At 36.4% G+C, this 16,109-nt stretch overlaps 1 protein-coding gene across 2 annotated transcripts in view; it reads left to right on the plus strand.

Annotated features, from left to right (window-relative positions):
* ZFC3H1 (zinc finger C3H1-type containing) overlaps positions 1-16,109 on the plus strand; it is a 54,200-nt gene that overhangs the window by 9,905 nt on the left and 28,186 nt on the right. For both annotated transcript variants that reach the window (XM_019455107.2, XM_019455108.2), the window contains exons 3-9: positions 4,620-4,684; positions 8,860-9,058; positions 9,765-9,988; positions 11,192-11,315; positions 13,998-14,095; positions 15,413-15,622; positions 15,793-15,957. In XM_019455107.2, the coding sequence (XP_019310652.2) occupies positions 4,620-4,684; positions 8,860-9,058; positions 9,765-9,988; positions 11,192-11,315; positions 13,998-14,095; positions 15,413-15,622; positions 15,793-15,957 (1,085 nt within the window). The remainder of the gene's footprint in view (positions 1-4,619; positions 4,685-8,859; positions 9,059-9,764; positions 9,989-11,191; positions 11,316-13,997; positions 14,096-15,412; positions 15,623-15,792; positions 15,958-16,109) is intronic.

Raw genomic sequence — 16,109 nt, forward strand, 5'->3', positions numbered from 1 at the left:
AATTTTTTATTTATTTTATTTTAGAGAGAGAGAGCGAGTTGGAGAGGGGGAGAGAAAGAGAGAGAGATTTTTAAAATATATTTAAAAAAACATTTATTTATTTTGAGAGACATAGAGAGCAAGTGGGGGAGGGGCAGAGAGAGAGGGAGACAGAATCCCAAGCAGATTCTGGGCTGACAGCACAGAGCCTGATGGGCTAAAACTCCCAAACAGATCATGACCTGAGCTGAAATCAAGAGTCAGACCTTAACCAACTGAGCCACGCAGGCGCCCTGAGAGACTGAGAAAGAGAGAGAGAGGATGAGAAACATAAGCAGGCTTCATGCTCAGCAAGGAGCCTGATACAGGGCTCGATCCCACGACTCTGTGATCATGACCTGATGTGAAATCGAGAGTCAGATGCTCAACCAACTGAGCCACCCAGGCACCCCTTTTTAAATTTAAAGAAAAAATTTATTTTTTAATTTTATTAGAAAGAGTGAGCAGATAGGATAGAGGAGCAGAGGGAGACGAAGAGAATCTTCAAATTTATCTTTCTTTTTTTTTTAATTTTTTTAAAGTTTATTTATTTTTGAGGCAAAGAAAGAACGTAGTGGGGCAGGCTCCAGGCTCTGAGCTGTCAGCACAGAGCCCAATGTGGGACTTGAACTCACAAACCATGATGTTTTGTTTTTTTTTTCCTTTGCTAATTTCCAGTATCTAAAGTTTTTATGGGTTTCATTTCTGGTTCCCATATTTTGGTGCCTTCTTTTCTTGAATGTTTAGTGATTAGTTTCTTTTTCTTTTCTTTCTTTTTTCTTTTTTCCTTTAAAAAAAATTTTTTTTTAATGTTTATTTATTTTTGAGAGAGAGAGAGAGCAAGTGGGGGAGGAGCAGAGAGAGACACACAGAATCTGAAGCAAGCTCCAGGCTCCGAGCCATCAGCACAGAGCCCGATGTGGGGCCTGAACTCACAAACCGTGAGATCATGATCCGAGCCAAAGTCAGACACCCAACCGACTAAGCCACCCAGGTGCTCCTCCTATTTTTTTTTTTTTTTTTTTTTTTTTACAGGTGTTCATTTTTCTTTCAGTTTTTTCGGTGGGAATTTTTTGAGACCTGGGACAAAGATGGATTTCTAAGGGAGAGCTTGTTTTTGCCACTGTCAGGCACCTGAGTAGACTTTTGTTCTGGGAGTACTTTATATTCGAAGTTTTCAAGGCCACCCATGTAGTATAGATTGGGTTATAAACCTGAGTGGTGACTGATTTTGGTTACACTTACTCAGGGATGTGTTTTTTCCTCTTCAGTTTAGCACCATGATTCCAGGCAGTCAGTTTCAAAAAGAGTAACTCAGTGGGATAGAAAAGACACAAGTAACTATTAGTAAGAGTTATGTATGAAATAATGAGTTATGTATAAAAGTATACATGAGAGTATAATAAAAGTTATGTATGAAAGCCTGCAGTAATACAGGGGATGGATCAGATATGTCCACCCCTGGGCTTGGAAAATTTTCATAGTGATGGAAATGTTTGATATGTGCCTCAAAAAAATGAGTTTTTTTGACTTGGGAAGTTGGAAGGAACCAAATAAGCAGATAAAGCACAGAGAATTTTTAAAGGATAATTGAGATTGATCTAGTACAGGCACAGTTTGAAATATATGGTATATTTCTGGGAGGGGTAAAAGGGTAGATTGAGATCAGATTGCAGAGGGCCTTGAATGTCTTGGCTAAGGAATTTAGATTTTCTTAAACATCATGTATGCCACTGAATATTTTTAAACAGGAAAATGATATTATCAGGTATCTTTTTAGAAAAGTAACTGATAGCAGTGTAGAATGGGAGGGATTGGAGGAAAACCAAAAGAGCTAAAATTTATATGAATCAATAAATTATTTGGTTAGTGTTTCTTCATATGCATCTTGCAGCTGCCACCATCCAGCCCTCCCAGCTCTTCAGTAAGACTCTGCCATCAAGCTTTTAAGTTGTTAGTGATCAGCTTCTTTTCCACTTCTCTCAACAACTCTTCTAAACCTTTATCATTTTTTTCAGGCCTTTTACTCAACTTTATTCCTGTTGTCAGTCTATGAGTGTGCCTCTTATTTCAGGTTCTCTCACTCAACTTCCAACTTTTCACTTTCTGATTGTAAACTTATATCCATATTGATTTTCACTTCAGTGTTTCCACACTGATGAAATGGAGACTTTCTTTTTGTTTATGGTAACTTGTTTTAATCTGTACTCCTGGCTCTACTTTCTACCATCTTTTGGACCTTGCGCTCCGTCTGTTGTTTATTTTGATTCATCTTTAACCACATTCTCTTAAGGGGTTATTATAAACATTTGCGTTTTTCCTTCCCAAATTTAATCACTCTCTCCCCACTCTGTATTCTCCCATAACTTCTGTCTTTTCAGCCAGACTTCTGGAAACACTAACCTGTGCTGACTCTCTTCACTATACCTCTCATTCCCTCTTAATACAATGTAATCTGCTTTTTCTGCTCCTTACCTGAATACTGAAACTAGTCAGGGCTGGATTACTTGATGTCATTGCAAAATTAATTTTTCATTTTCCTACATTTTTTTATTTCATTCTTCATTCACTCAAAATTAAGCACTTGAATTCCAGACTTGTTGAAATATATCCGTGAACAAAGTAGCCAGTCATTTATGCCTTCATTGGCCTCCATTTTAGAAAGGGGAAAGTAAATATGATTAGTAAATAACAGTTATGGAAAAAGTATAGCAGGGTAAGTAGGAGGGCGGTAGCAGGAATAGGTTGCAGTGTTAATGAGTGATCAGGAGAGGCCTGAATTTGGACAAAGATTTAAATGAAGCCTTTGAAGACAGTGAGGGAATAGCCAAATGGGTATCTGGGGAAGAGCTTTCTAGGCAAAGAATAAATAGAGCAGTGGTTTTCTAACCTTGTTCATTGGATCAGCCTTACCTGGGCACTTGATAGAAATGCAAATGCTCATGCCGTATCTTAGATCTACTGAATTGGAAACTCTGGAAGTGGGGACTAACAATCTATATTTGGCAAGCATTCTTGTTGATTTTTTTTTTTTAATTTTTTTTTTAATGTTTATGTTTGAGAGATAGAGACAGAGCATGATCAGGGAAGGGCAGAGAGAGGGAGACCCAGAATCCGAAGCAAGGTCCAGGCTCTGAGCTGTCAGCACAGGGCTCGATATGGGGCTCAAACCCATGAACCATGAGATCATGACCTGAGCTGAAGTGGGACACTTAACCGACTGAGCCACCCAGGCGCCCCCATTCTTGCTGATTCTAATACCTGTTAATAAAGTTTGAGAATCTGTGAACCAGGATAACTACTGTTAAGGGAGAAGGATATTGGCATATTTGGGGAATAACAGGGAGGCCTCTGCCACTAAAGAAAAAAAGCATGGGAGTGCTGAATAGTGGGAAAGAAGAGGTCAGGGATGATGGGTTGGGTTAGATCATGTAGAGCCTTATAAGAATTTTGTGTTTTATACTGAGTGAAATGTGAGCTACTGTGGAGTCTTGAGCAAAGGACTGGCATAATTTGTTGTATATTCTCAAAGGACCATTCAGGTTACAATGTTGAGAATATTCTATAGGGAGTAGATGTATCTATTATATTCAGTGATGTTTTTCTTTTTTTTTTTTTTAAATTTTTTTAAATGTTTTTATTTATTTTTGAGACAGAGAGAGACAGAGCATGAGCAGGGGAGGGACAGAGAGAGAGGGAGACACAGAATCTGAAACAGGCTCCAGGCTGTCAGCACAGAACCTGATGCGGGGCTTGAACTCATGAATCTCGAGATCATGACCTGGGCCGAAGTCAGACGCTTAACCGACTGAGCCACCCAGGCGCCCCTGTTTTTCTTGATAATCTTGAAAATTTGGGATTTTTGTAATACCATACACATCTGGAATTTCTTATAACCTGATTTTCCTTTTTTAAAACTAATTAAAATATAATTAGTTTTCATTTGTAATTTCTTACTGTTGATGTCCTTCCTCAGTGTTCCATTCTCCAGGAGTGTTCTTAATTACTATGATTTTAACTACTACCTATATCCTGACGATTGTCTTTAACTCAGTTTAGAATTCTAGCTAATACTGCGTGACTGCACAAGACCAATTTTCATTTTGGAAGTATTGAGGCAAAATTGAAATAATTGTATTGTTAGAGACCTGTAACAATGGTAGGACAATGCCTAAGTACATGTTTGGTGAATTAAACCATTACTTGCTTTTATAAACTTTGCGTAAAGTTATATTTATAGTTTGAAATTTATGGTTTGTACTTATTTTTAAGGTAGCATTGTGCTCATAAGGTACCTGCCAGCTTAATGTAAATTCTGTTATTCAAATAATTACTTTTATTTCAGAAGTCATTTTTTATCAAAGTACAGTTTTAACTTATTTGATATTTTTAATAATTTCGTCTTATAACTTTCAGAGATAAAGCTGATATGAGAAGTTTGGTCAGATTTTCATTCTAATAACATCCTTTCCTTTTCGTTCAAATATTGTGGAAATGAGAGACCTTTTAAAATAATAACTACTAAATATCATACAGCATTTCATTTTAAATTGATTGTAGCTATTTATTGAGTATTCAGAGTATGCTGTTTTATTTTAAAGGATTAGAAGATAAAGAACAAAATTTAACAAGAAGAATTAGTGCCTCTGACATTTTATCTGAAAAGGTAAGATGCTGCTTTTTGGAATTGGATGTCTCTGTAAAACTGATTCTTGCTCACTTTGCTCACTTCTTGTGAAAGAAGATTCTGTCTTGCTTTTTGCTCATTTTCTTTATCATTTTTTCATCATTACCTCCATTTGGACATAAGCCTTAAATATAAGAAAATCTGGAGAGATGTCCTTAAGTGTCTTTGCACTGGGTTCAATTGAATTGAAATTTTTTTAATGTTTATTTTTGACAGAGAAAGCATGTGTGCGCATAAGTTGGGGAGGGGCAGACAGAAATGGAGACACAGAATTGGCACAGGCTCCAGGCTCTGAGCCGTTAGCATGGGACCTGATGTGAGGCTCGAACTCCCGAGCCATGAGATCTTGACCTGAGCCAAAGTCCGACGATTTTCGTATATATATCCATAGATGATCTTTTTGCTTGTTAGTTTTTTGAAACTTTTAATTTTCACCCAGAGATTGTGTTTTCCTACTTTTGGGAGGTTATCCTGTATTGGAAATCTTTGGAGTTAGACTTTGACCAGCTTTTCAGTTCTAGCTCCTCCTCTTACTAGCTGAGTGATCTTGCATAAGCTCTTTAGCCTTTACTTGCCTCTATTTTCTTTTCTACAAAATGAATTTAATGTCGTCTGTTTTCTGGATTGTGGTGAGGTTCAGCAGGATAAAGTACAGAAGCACCAAGTACTGTGTTTGATACATAATAGCTTTCAATAGCCCAAGCCTTTTTGTTTTTTTAATTTTTTTTTTTTTTATTTTCAAGAGTGAGAGAGACAGCACAAGCAAGGGAGGGACAGAGAGACAGGGAGACACAGACTCCAAAGCAGGCTCCAGGCTCTGAGCTGTCAGCACAGAGCCCAACGTGGGGCTCAAACTCTTGAACCTGGAGATCATGACCTGAGCCAAAGTCAGCCACTCAACTGACTGAGCCACCCAGGCACCCCAGCCCAAGCCTTTTCTTTATTTAATTAGAAATATGAAATACCTTCAGTTCCTTCTTTTAAGATTTCACTTCCTTTTTTTTTTTTTAATGTTTATTTTTGAGAGAGAGACAGAGTTTAACGGGGGAGGCACAGAGAGAGAGGGAGACACAGAATCTGAAGCAAGCTCCAGACTCTGAGCTGTCAGGACAGAGCCCGGTGCAGGGCTTGAATGCACGAACGGTGAGATCATGACCCTAGCCGAAGTCACACGCTTAACTGACTGAGCCATCCAGGCACCCCTTATTTCACTTAGTTTTTATGAGTAAATCAAAATGATGCAGAGAGCCTAGGAGCTTTAGGAAAGAGGTGGACCTGAATTTAAGATTGATAATATAACAGGTACATATATATATATGTATATATATATGTATGCACACACATATACACTTGTATATGTTTTGAATGTTCTCACAATAACCTGCTAAATTAAGTTGACATTTTCCGGTTTACAGATGAGGTAAGATTCATATGGGTAGATTAAGTGACTTACCTAAAGTTACGTAGGACTTAAGTGTCAGAGCAAGGAGTTGAATGGGTTCAGTGCTCTTGCTAATGAGGTAGCTGCTTTAAGTAGCATATAGTTGTGTGACAGAATCAGTAACTTATTTTATTCCAAAAGAATAAAAAGTAATCAAAGACTTTTAAGTCTCAATGAAATGGTGATGATAGCTTTATTTTAAATTCTCTAGATCAGCAGTATCCAATGGAATTTTCTGCAGTAATAGAAATGTCCTTTATCTGCACTCTCCAATATGGTAGCTATTAACCACATGTGGCTTTTAAGCACTTGAAGTGTGATTAGTATGGCAGAGGAACTAAATTTCCTACTCAATTTTAGTTAATTTAAATTTAAATAGCCACATGGGGGCTCATTGCCACCAAACTGGATAGCACAGCTGTAGAATGTCCGTACAAAGCAGTAGAATTTGGTATGTTTTTTAAAAATTTTTATTTATTTATTTTTTTAACACCTACTCATTTTTGAGAGAGAGAGAGAGAGAGAGAGAGAGAGAGAGCGAGCATGAGTAGGGGAGGGGCAGAGAGAGAGGGATACACAGAATCTGAAGCAGGCTCTAGGCTCTGAGCTGTCAGCCCAGAGCCTGACGCGGGGCTCAAACTCATGAACTCTGAGGTTTTGACCTGAGCCAAAGTCCAAAGCTCAACAGACTGAGCCACCCAGTCTCCCCAAAAAGATAATTTTTCAGTTCATTTGTTACATATATTTCCCAGCAATGGAAAGAGTAACTATATCCTGGTTTGGATAAACTCAAGTACTGACATATGTGATGGTAATTCAGTTAGGCACTTAAAATAGTGCATAGTAAATTGAAGCCCGTAAGAAGGATCCATAAAGAAAGGTTTCTTTATTCTTAGGTGTTAAATAATTTAATTGGATATTAGGAAAAAAGTGATTACAATTCACCTATAAGTAAAAGTCATTAGATAAGTGGGCCTTAACCGTTGTTTTGAGTCGTAGTTTGTTTTGATTCCCTGCTTTATAAATACACATAAAGGGGGGTGCCTGGGTGGCTCAGTCGGTTGAGCATCTGACTTCGGCTCAGGTCATGATCTCACAGCTCGTGAGTTCGAGCCCCGCGTTGGGCTCTGTGCTGACGGCTCAGAGCCTGAAGCCTGCTTCTGCTTCTGTGTCTCCCTCTCTCTCTGCCCCTAACCCCCTCGCATTCTGTCTCTGTCAAAAATAAAATAAAACATTAAAAAAAAAAATAAATACACATAAAGGAAAAACAGTTTTGCATTTAACCTCAAAGGGTGAGGAGGACAGAGGACTCCCAAAATCTCTCTTCCCACCAAATCCACGTACTCCATTTAGAACTTCCGTTTTGTTTGCCTGACATTACATTTTAGCTAAAATGTGGAGAATAGATTAATTTTTTAAATTATCTCAAAAAAGGTAGAGTGAAAAATTTAAGAAGGTATTTCAGTTGGAAAAAAAATTTCAAACATTTGCTTGTAACCTGTTTTCCTATTTCAGCTTCCCTGAAGAAAAGTCTTGGGTGTTCAAAATATTTTAAATGTTCAGATACATGTCTGTAGTTTTAGAACATGTAATGTTCAAATATAAGTAAATCTCATTTAAAGAATAATAAAATACGTATTTAAAAAAATATTTTTTAAGTTTATTTATTTTTAAGAGAGAGAGCAAGCAGGGGAGGGGAAGCGATAGAGGGAGAGACAGAATCCCAAGCAGGCTCTGCACTGTCAGCACAGAGCCCAATATAGGACTTGAACTCACAAACCCGGGAGATCATGACCAGAGCCAAAACCAAGAGTTGGACACTTAACCGACTGAGCCACCCACGCACCCCAAAATACGTATTTTTTTAAAGTTTGCAAATTTCAACCTTGACATTCAGTGTACTTGTTCTCTGTATTCCTTGTAACACTAGTAAATCACATGATTACAGAACCACTTCATTCTTTATTCTTTTAAAAAAAATTTTTTTTTAATGTTTGTTTATTTTTGAGAGAGAGAGAGAGACAGAGGGCAAGTGGGGAAGGAACAGAAAGAGTGGAGACATAGAATCCGAAGCAGGTTCCAGGCTATGAGCTGTCAGCACCGAGCCAGAGGGGGGGCTCGAACTACGAACTGTGAGATCATGACGCTTAGAGTCATGACGCTTGAGACGCTTGAGAGTCAGATGCTTAACCGACGGAGCCACCGAGGCACCCCATTTCAAAAAAAAAAAAAAAATTTTTTTTTTTAAACGTTTAGTTATTTTTGAGAGAGAGAGACAGAGGGTAAGTGGGGGAGGAACAGAGACATTCTTCATTCGTTAAGTCACCTCTGGGTTGATTTCTTGCATTTGTTGTCATCAGATTTTTACTTGTTTGGGAAGTTCAGTTAAATGCTGATCTCTGACCTTTAACTTTCCTTTTTTTTTTTTCTTTTTGCATCATCCTGTTCCATCAGTTATATCCACCTCTTCTAACCCTTCAACTTACATATACACACACACAGTCTACAGATTGATCTTCTATATCATAGGGACTGAATTAGGATGTAGGGCTGTGCGGAAAGTAGTTTAGTTTCCTTATTTCAGTTACATTGCTATTTAAATATTTGCCTTACAGCTAACTTTAAATTCTGATCTTAGGAAAGATTTGACTTGGTAAAATGTTTAAGGTTAAATAATAGAACTAAAAAATTGCAACTGTTTATTTTTTTAAAGAAACTTGGTGAAGATGAAGAGGAACTGTCTGAACTACAACTTCGACTTTTGGCTCTTCAGTCAGCCAGTAAAAAATGGCAACAAAAAGAACAGCAGGTGATGAAAGAAAGCAAAGAAAAGTTGACTAAGACGAAAACTGTACAACAAAAAGTTAAAACCAGTACAAAAACACATTCAGCCAAAAAAGTTAGCACTACAGGTGATTGATCATTTCTGTTAAATTCTTTAAAAAAATTCTTTTTAATGTTTTTTTATTTTTGAGAGAGGGAGAGGGAGACAGAGTGCGAGCGGGGGGAGGGGCAGAGAGAGAGGGAGGCACAGAATCTGAAGCAGGCTCCAGGCTCCGAGCTGTCAGCACAGAGCCCGACGCAGGACTCGAGCTCACAAACCGCGAAATCATGACCTGAGCCAAAGTCGGACGCTTAACCGACTTAGCCACCCAGGTGCCCCTGTTAAATTCTTTTAATTGATTTCATATATCAGTATAGTTTCAAGATTAAAAAAAATTTTTTTTTAATTTTAGAGAAAAAACGCAAGCGGGGGGGAGGGGAGCGGTGGGGAGAGAGAGAGACCGTCTCAAGCAAGCTCCACACTTGGCACAGAGCCTAATATGGGATTCAGTCCTATGACTCTGGGTTTGTGACCTGAGCCGAAATCAAGAGTCAGACACTCAACCGACTGAGCCACGTAGGTGCCCCTAATTTCAAGATTTTAACTCAAAATTTTGAGTTTGCAGAATTACAGGGCCCTGAATGGGAGACAATCCTGTATAAACAGAACTTGGAGGAACAGCTAGTATATTTGACTTAACAATAATGAAAATAAATTATAAAGCTCTTGTTTTCTTTTATGTAGGAAATTCTAACTCTAGTAGGTACTGATGTTTCTGTATTTTCTATTTAAAGCTAAACAGGCATTAAGGAAGCAGCAAACAAAGGCTTGGAAGAAACTACAACAACAAAAAGAACAGGAAAGACAGAAAGAAGAGGATCAGCGGAAACAAGCTGAAGAAGAAGAGAGAAGGAAAAGAGAAGAAGAAATCAGAAAAATTCGAGATCTCTCAAATCAGGAAGAGCAGTACAATCGATTCATGAAATTGGTTGGTGGAAAGAGGAGATCAAGAAGTAAGGTAAAGAGTGCTAAAATATAAAATCAAAATGTTATTCAAATCTAAGTGTCTTTGTTGTCTTTTATCATCAAGTCAGTCAATTAAGAAAAAGTATAGATCTCTTGTATTTGATAGAATTTGATAGAACATTTTTGGGGAGATGAGAAGGTTGGTTATAATCGAGAATGAGTCTTATATAGTTACAGATAATAGAAATAGAAGAAATGAAAGACTAAAATATGGTTAGCAAAGTCTGCTTTTGGCTTTTTCATCCTTCTCTATTTAGAAGAAAGTGAGATTACTAAATTGTAGTATAGACCTATCCAAAAAAAAAAAAAAAATGGCCATACCTTAAGTTATAAGGGCAGAATTTCATTAGTTGTTTTTTTGGTTTTTGTTTTTTAACATTTGTTTAGTATTGTAGAATTAGAAGTGTGTCATGACCAGTTGGTATGGAATGTTTTAAAGAAAGTTAAATCATCCTGGTCTGACTGCTTGTGGCTACTTTAGTTATTAAGCATTTAGTTTAAGCATTAAGAATTTATTATGTAAAGTCATTAATAATTAAGTCATTGGTTTTTCTGGATGGTGTTAGGCAGTAAATTGGAGTTTTAATATCAGTCTCTAGTGGTATAAGTGACATATTAGAATTTTGAGATTTGAGACTAGTGAATGGACTGTTGAAGAGAGGGATGTTAAAAAGTAAAAGCACTTTGTAGGGAGTCAGGAATTAGGTTTGCTTAAGCAAGGAATTTATCAATATACTTTGAACTTCTAAAAAGTACTTTGATAGAATCTCTTTTAGAGAAAAGTGTTGCACTTTTACATGACTCTTTTTATCCATCAGGATTGGTTTTGTTAGATTTTGGTTTGTTAAGAACTGTCTCTGAAACGTGTAAGAAATAAAAAAAGAAAACTACACATAAACATGTCAACTAAGAATTTCTAGTTTTCAGCTATCATTAATGTATCCATAACTAAGATGTTACTGGATTTTTTGGAAATACTCCAAAATATAGTCTCAATGACCTAAAACTTGAGTTTATTCATCTGGTTTCTTAGAGAGGCCATAAGTATTCAAGAACTCGAACATCTTAATTTTACAGATGAATATGATTTTTGATAGTGTTCCCTAGAAATAACTGTCAATTGTTTCGTAGTTTCTAGTGTAAGAATAGACTGAGACAGAAAATGCTTTGAAACTAAAAAAAATCTTGTTATTAGTCTTCAGATCCTGACCTAAGACGATCCTTAGATAAGCAACCTACTGATAGTGGAGGAGGCATTTATCAATATGATAACTATGAAGAAGTTGCTATGGATACAGATAGTGAAACCAATTCTCCAGGTATGAACCAAAACTTAAAACATTATCATATTCACAAATTGTCATAAATAGAAAATGATCATAAAGCTACCCAAACCTTGGAAGAAATGTGTCATGAAAAGTGACATTTGCTGGTGAATTGTGTAACTGTAGACATTTAATGGTCCTCAAATATGTAATATGAACCTTTATTTCTAGGTGTTTGTTTCTAGATAGGATTTAAATAAAAAGGCAGTATTTAAACTCCTATTAACTGTTGGATCTAAAAAGTGAAGATAGTTGGAAAGATGGGAACACTGTTTTTAAATAAAACACAATAAACTTTTGATCTCTAAAGTTACCTTTATGTTAAAGATACTTTCTAGTTTAGTAAAAAAAAAATCTTGTTTTGAGGTTTCCTTTCTCTTTCCAGCGATGTTACTTCTAAGGAATTTGCAGATGGAAAGTAGTACTAGTAGCATCTCAAGAGAGGCTGCTTAGAACTGATGAGGGCAGTACCTCAGTTTGATCGCATACATTAGGATGTGACTATTCTTGAGAGCTAGAGACTTGCTTAGGTGATAGTCAAGGGTGATTTTGTGAGAGGCCTATTTTCTTACTAATTAAAACACATAAGACTGGGGTGCCTGTGTGTCAGTTAGGTGTCTGACTCTTTATTACTGCTCAGGTCATGATTTCACAGTTCGTGAATTCTAGCCCCTCATTGGGCTCTGTGTTGACAGCATGGAGCCTCCCTGGGATTTTCTCACACTCTCTCTCTGCCCCTCCCCAGCTTGTGCTTATGTGCTCTGACTCTCTCAAAAATAAATAAACATTAAAAAAAAGTAACCACACGTAAGACTAAGGCAGATAACTGAATGCAGTTGGCATTCTAGGAGCTGGAATACTTACTTGAACGATCGTATGATCAATGTATTTCTTCCTGTGGTCATGTTGTCAGAGCAAATCAAAACTAGAATCATGCTGGGTGTGTCTAGACAGAGACAAAGAAAAACATATGATTGACTAATGTTTACCCAAAGTGCTCATTTTAGGTTGTTTTAAGGCTGATGTTTGATAATTTCACATCATACATTTATTTTGAGAGTGAGAGAGCCCAAGCGCAAGCAGGGGAGGGGCAGAGAGAGAGAGAGAGGGAGAGAGAATCCCAAGCAGCAGAGCCTAACTCGGGGCTCGATCTCACTACTGTGAGATCATGACCTAAGCCAAAATCAAGAGTTGGAAGCTTAATTGAGCCACCCACGCACCCCTGTTTTTATTTCAACGTTTAACTCTTTGGTCAGTATTAAGTTTTCTTATTCGTAGATTCTTTGAGATAATTCATTGCATTCCCAATATTGATAATATTATTAATACTTTCTATTTCTATAAAATAACTTTATGAACTATGCTTTCAAAAGAATTTTGTAAAATGGGGCACCTGGCTGGCTCAGTCAGTGGAGCATGCAACTCTTGTCATTGGGGTTGTGAGTTCAAGCCTCGTGTTGGGTGTAGGGCCCACTTTAAATAAATAGATAAACTTTAAAAAATTAATAGAGAATGCAGTCTTTACTCAACTTTATCAAATTTTAACTTTTTGCTATATTCAGTACAGGTACTGATATTTAAGAAGTATAATGTTCTAAAGGCCAATGTATATTCAAATGCTATCATTATATGGTACAAGTTAACCATATAAATCATGTGGGTAATAGCCATATTGATTTGTGAGACAGCTGGATAAGAAGAAGCATTAGTTTTTCCCTGAAGTTTGTCTATAGTTACTGGGTAGCAAGAGTCGTCTTTGAATCTGCCATATTTCACCTAGTCTTAAGAAACTACTGAAGTTGAAATGCATAATTATTTTTATCTGCTACCATGGAAGAAAAAATGCTAACAATTTAAGAGATGCATTGATTTTATTTCAGAATTATTAAAATGTGACTTAGTGTACATTTAATTGATTAAATATAAGTAGTTCTTTTCATTTCTAGTCCTATTTGCTTTCTTTCTTTTTTTTTTTTTATGTTTATTTATTTTTGAGACAGAGAGAGAGCATGAATGGGGAGGGACAGAGAGAGAGGGAGACACAGAATCTGAAACAGGCTCCAGGCTCTGAGCTGTCAGCACAGAGCCGGACGCGGGGCTCGAACTCACGGACCGTGAGATCATGACCTGAGCTGAAGTCGGAAGCTCAACCGACTGAGCCACCCAGGCGCCCCGCTATTTGCTTTCTGTACAGCTTAATAGTTCATTTCTTTGCTCCACATGAAGAATGAAATTACATCACTGGTTTTGTTTTGTTTTATTGGTTAGGGCACTTTAGCAGATTCAAGGGAATTTTTTGTTTTACTATTCCTTTAAAAAATATGTTTGTAAAAAAAAAAGTATGTAAAAAAAAAGAGCCTTTCCTGCTCTATTCCTTCCTTGTTACCATCATTAGGTGAAAAGTGGAACAAACTAGAGAGGTTTTTGGATTTTTTTGTTTTTTTCAAACTAGAGAGTTTTAAGGCACTAATTGTCAGCTTAAGTTGGAAGGCTGATGTTATGATAAAGGATAATTTTAAATAGGTGGAAAGGATTCATGGAGGTTAAAGAATTTGTTAGAGATTAATTTGCACTCTACTTTGATGTATTTTTATTTCTTCAAACATATCATAATCTTAATTTATTCCTGTTGAAGAATATTTGTCTGTAAATTCTTAATGAAAAAATTTTTTACAGCCCCTTCACCGGTGCAACCACCATTCTTCTCTGAATGTTCACTGGGGTATTTTTCTCCAGCACCATCTATTTCTTTGCCTCCACCACCTCAGGTTTCTGTAAGTGAGAACTGATGTGATTTCTAAGAGAATTATTTTGTTGTTTTGTGTCTTTTCTAATTTGTTCTGAAAAACTGGCAGGTAATTAAAAGCAGTTAATGTTTGAAGAGAGCTTCAATTAGAATTGTTTACCAAAATGAATAGCTATGAAACCTATAGAATAAATAGTTATTTATGTATTGGCGGGGTTGTCCAGAAGGTAGATTTTTTTTCATAGCTATTTTTTAATCTCGTGTACTTTTGTTCAGTACTTACCATGTTTCCTTTTTCCTTCTTAGCTAGTAGCTACTCCAAAACTTTATTCCAAAGAAGAATGAGATTATCTCCTGTTTTGTATTATCTTTTTTGGCAGTTGGGATTTAGATACATGAAGGATACTTCTAGAAATAAATTCTTTCCTTTTTCTTTTGGTGAATTATGGTTATTTTTTATTTGAAATTTCAGCAAAAAAAGATCATTTTATGTAGAAGTTAATTTCTTTTTCTCCATCTTCCTTTTAAAAGAACTGCCAGTCCCCCAATTACAAAAAAAAGGGAAAAAAGGAAGTGAGGGAATCATTAAGTAAAAGTTCTGAAGTTCTCAGTGAGTTAGTGGGAACATTACCATTTCACAGTTGCTAGGTGGACATCTGGTGTCCTAGCTTAAGGTGAGGGGAATATTAGAGCACAGAGTGAAGGAAAAGGTTTTTTTTCCCCTTTGAAATGTTTTCTTTTGGGAAATGGAGAATGGATGAGCTAAGTGCCAAGGGAAATACTAGAAGGTCTTTGAAACAAAACTTTCCAAACTCAAGGATTTGTATACAATTAGTTTTCTTTATAATTTCTAAGAAGCCATTTCACAAGGAATTAAGAGATTGTTCTTGACAGTTCTTGAGATACTCTGGACTATTCTCAGAATCTCTTTGGTGCCTAATTTTGTTTTTTACTTAAATATCACCTTTGTTTTCAGTAATTCCACTTGTTTTCAGGTAGTCATCTAAAGGGAAAGACCCTGTAAAATTTGATTTCTGTCTTTTAGAATGCTAAATGAAAATAAGAAAGATAATGGAAGAGTTTGTATAATTGCCCTGAAGTTCATAAATTAAATGTTTCAAATATCGTTGATTTTTTTATTGTAAAAATTATACTTTTTTCATGGTTGAATATTGAATTTGGGTTAGTTTTAAGATTTACAGGATGCTTAGTTCACTTCTGTTTACAATTGAAGTAATAATCTAAAGTTTACCTTTTTAAATTTAATGTAGGTCCATAGATAAACATTTTGAATTGGTAGTATTTGCATTGTAATTATTATTTCTTCTCTTCTAAAAATAACTAGTCTATGCCACCTTTGAGCCAGCCTTATGTGGAAGGCTTATGTGTTTCTCTTGAACCTCTACCTCCTCTACCACCTTTACCACCTCTTCCACCTGAAGATCCAGAACAGCCTCCAAAACCACCTTTTGCAGATGAGGAAGAGGAGGAAGAAATGCTGCTTCGAGAAGAGCTACTTAAATCTCTTGCAAATAAAAGAGCTTTTAAGCCAGAGGTAATTTAGGTGCCTGAACCTCTAGGTGGTGCTCTTGAGCTTAGTTTTAGGTAGTTCTGCTTTTCTGTTTGGGATTCATTGGGCTTTTCAGTAAAGTAGCACTAGTCTAAAAAATGACAGAAGTGTCTTTTTATTTAAAAATGTTTCATATTTCTCTTTTCCTTATTTAGGAAACATCTAGTAATAGTGACCCACCTTCACCTCCAGTACTGAACAATTCACAGCCTGTGCCAAGAAGCAATCTATCAATAGTCAGTATTAATACAGTATCTCAGCCTAGGATTCAGAATCCAAAGTTTCATAGAGGACCTCGTCTTCCACGAACTGTGATTTCGGTAAAAACAAGCAGAATATTTAATCCTACTGCTACATAGCTTGTGAGAAATTTTTATGAAATTTTACTGTCTTATTCCCTGCCTCCCAGTTTATTTATATGTGTCAAAAAAGTTTGTCATTAATTGTGTAATTTGTAAATTGTATAATTTGT

Source organism: Panthera pardus, unplaced genomic scaffold, assembly GCF_024362965.1.
Source record: "Panthera pardus isolate Hobbes unplaced genomic scaffold, ASM2436296v1 HiC_scaffold_6, whole genome shotgun sequence".
NCBI lineage: Eukaryota > Metazoa > Chordata > Mammalia > Carnivora > Felidae > Panthera > Panthera pardus.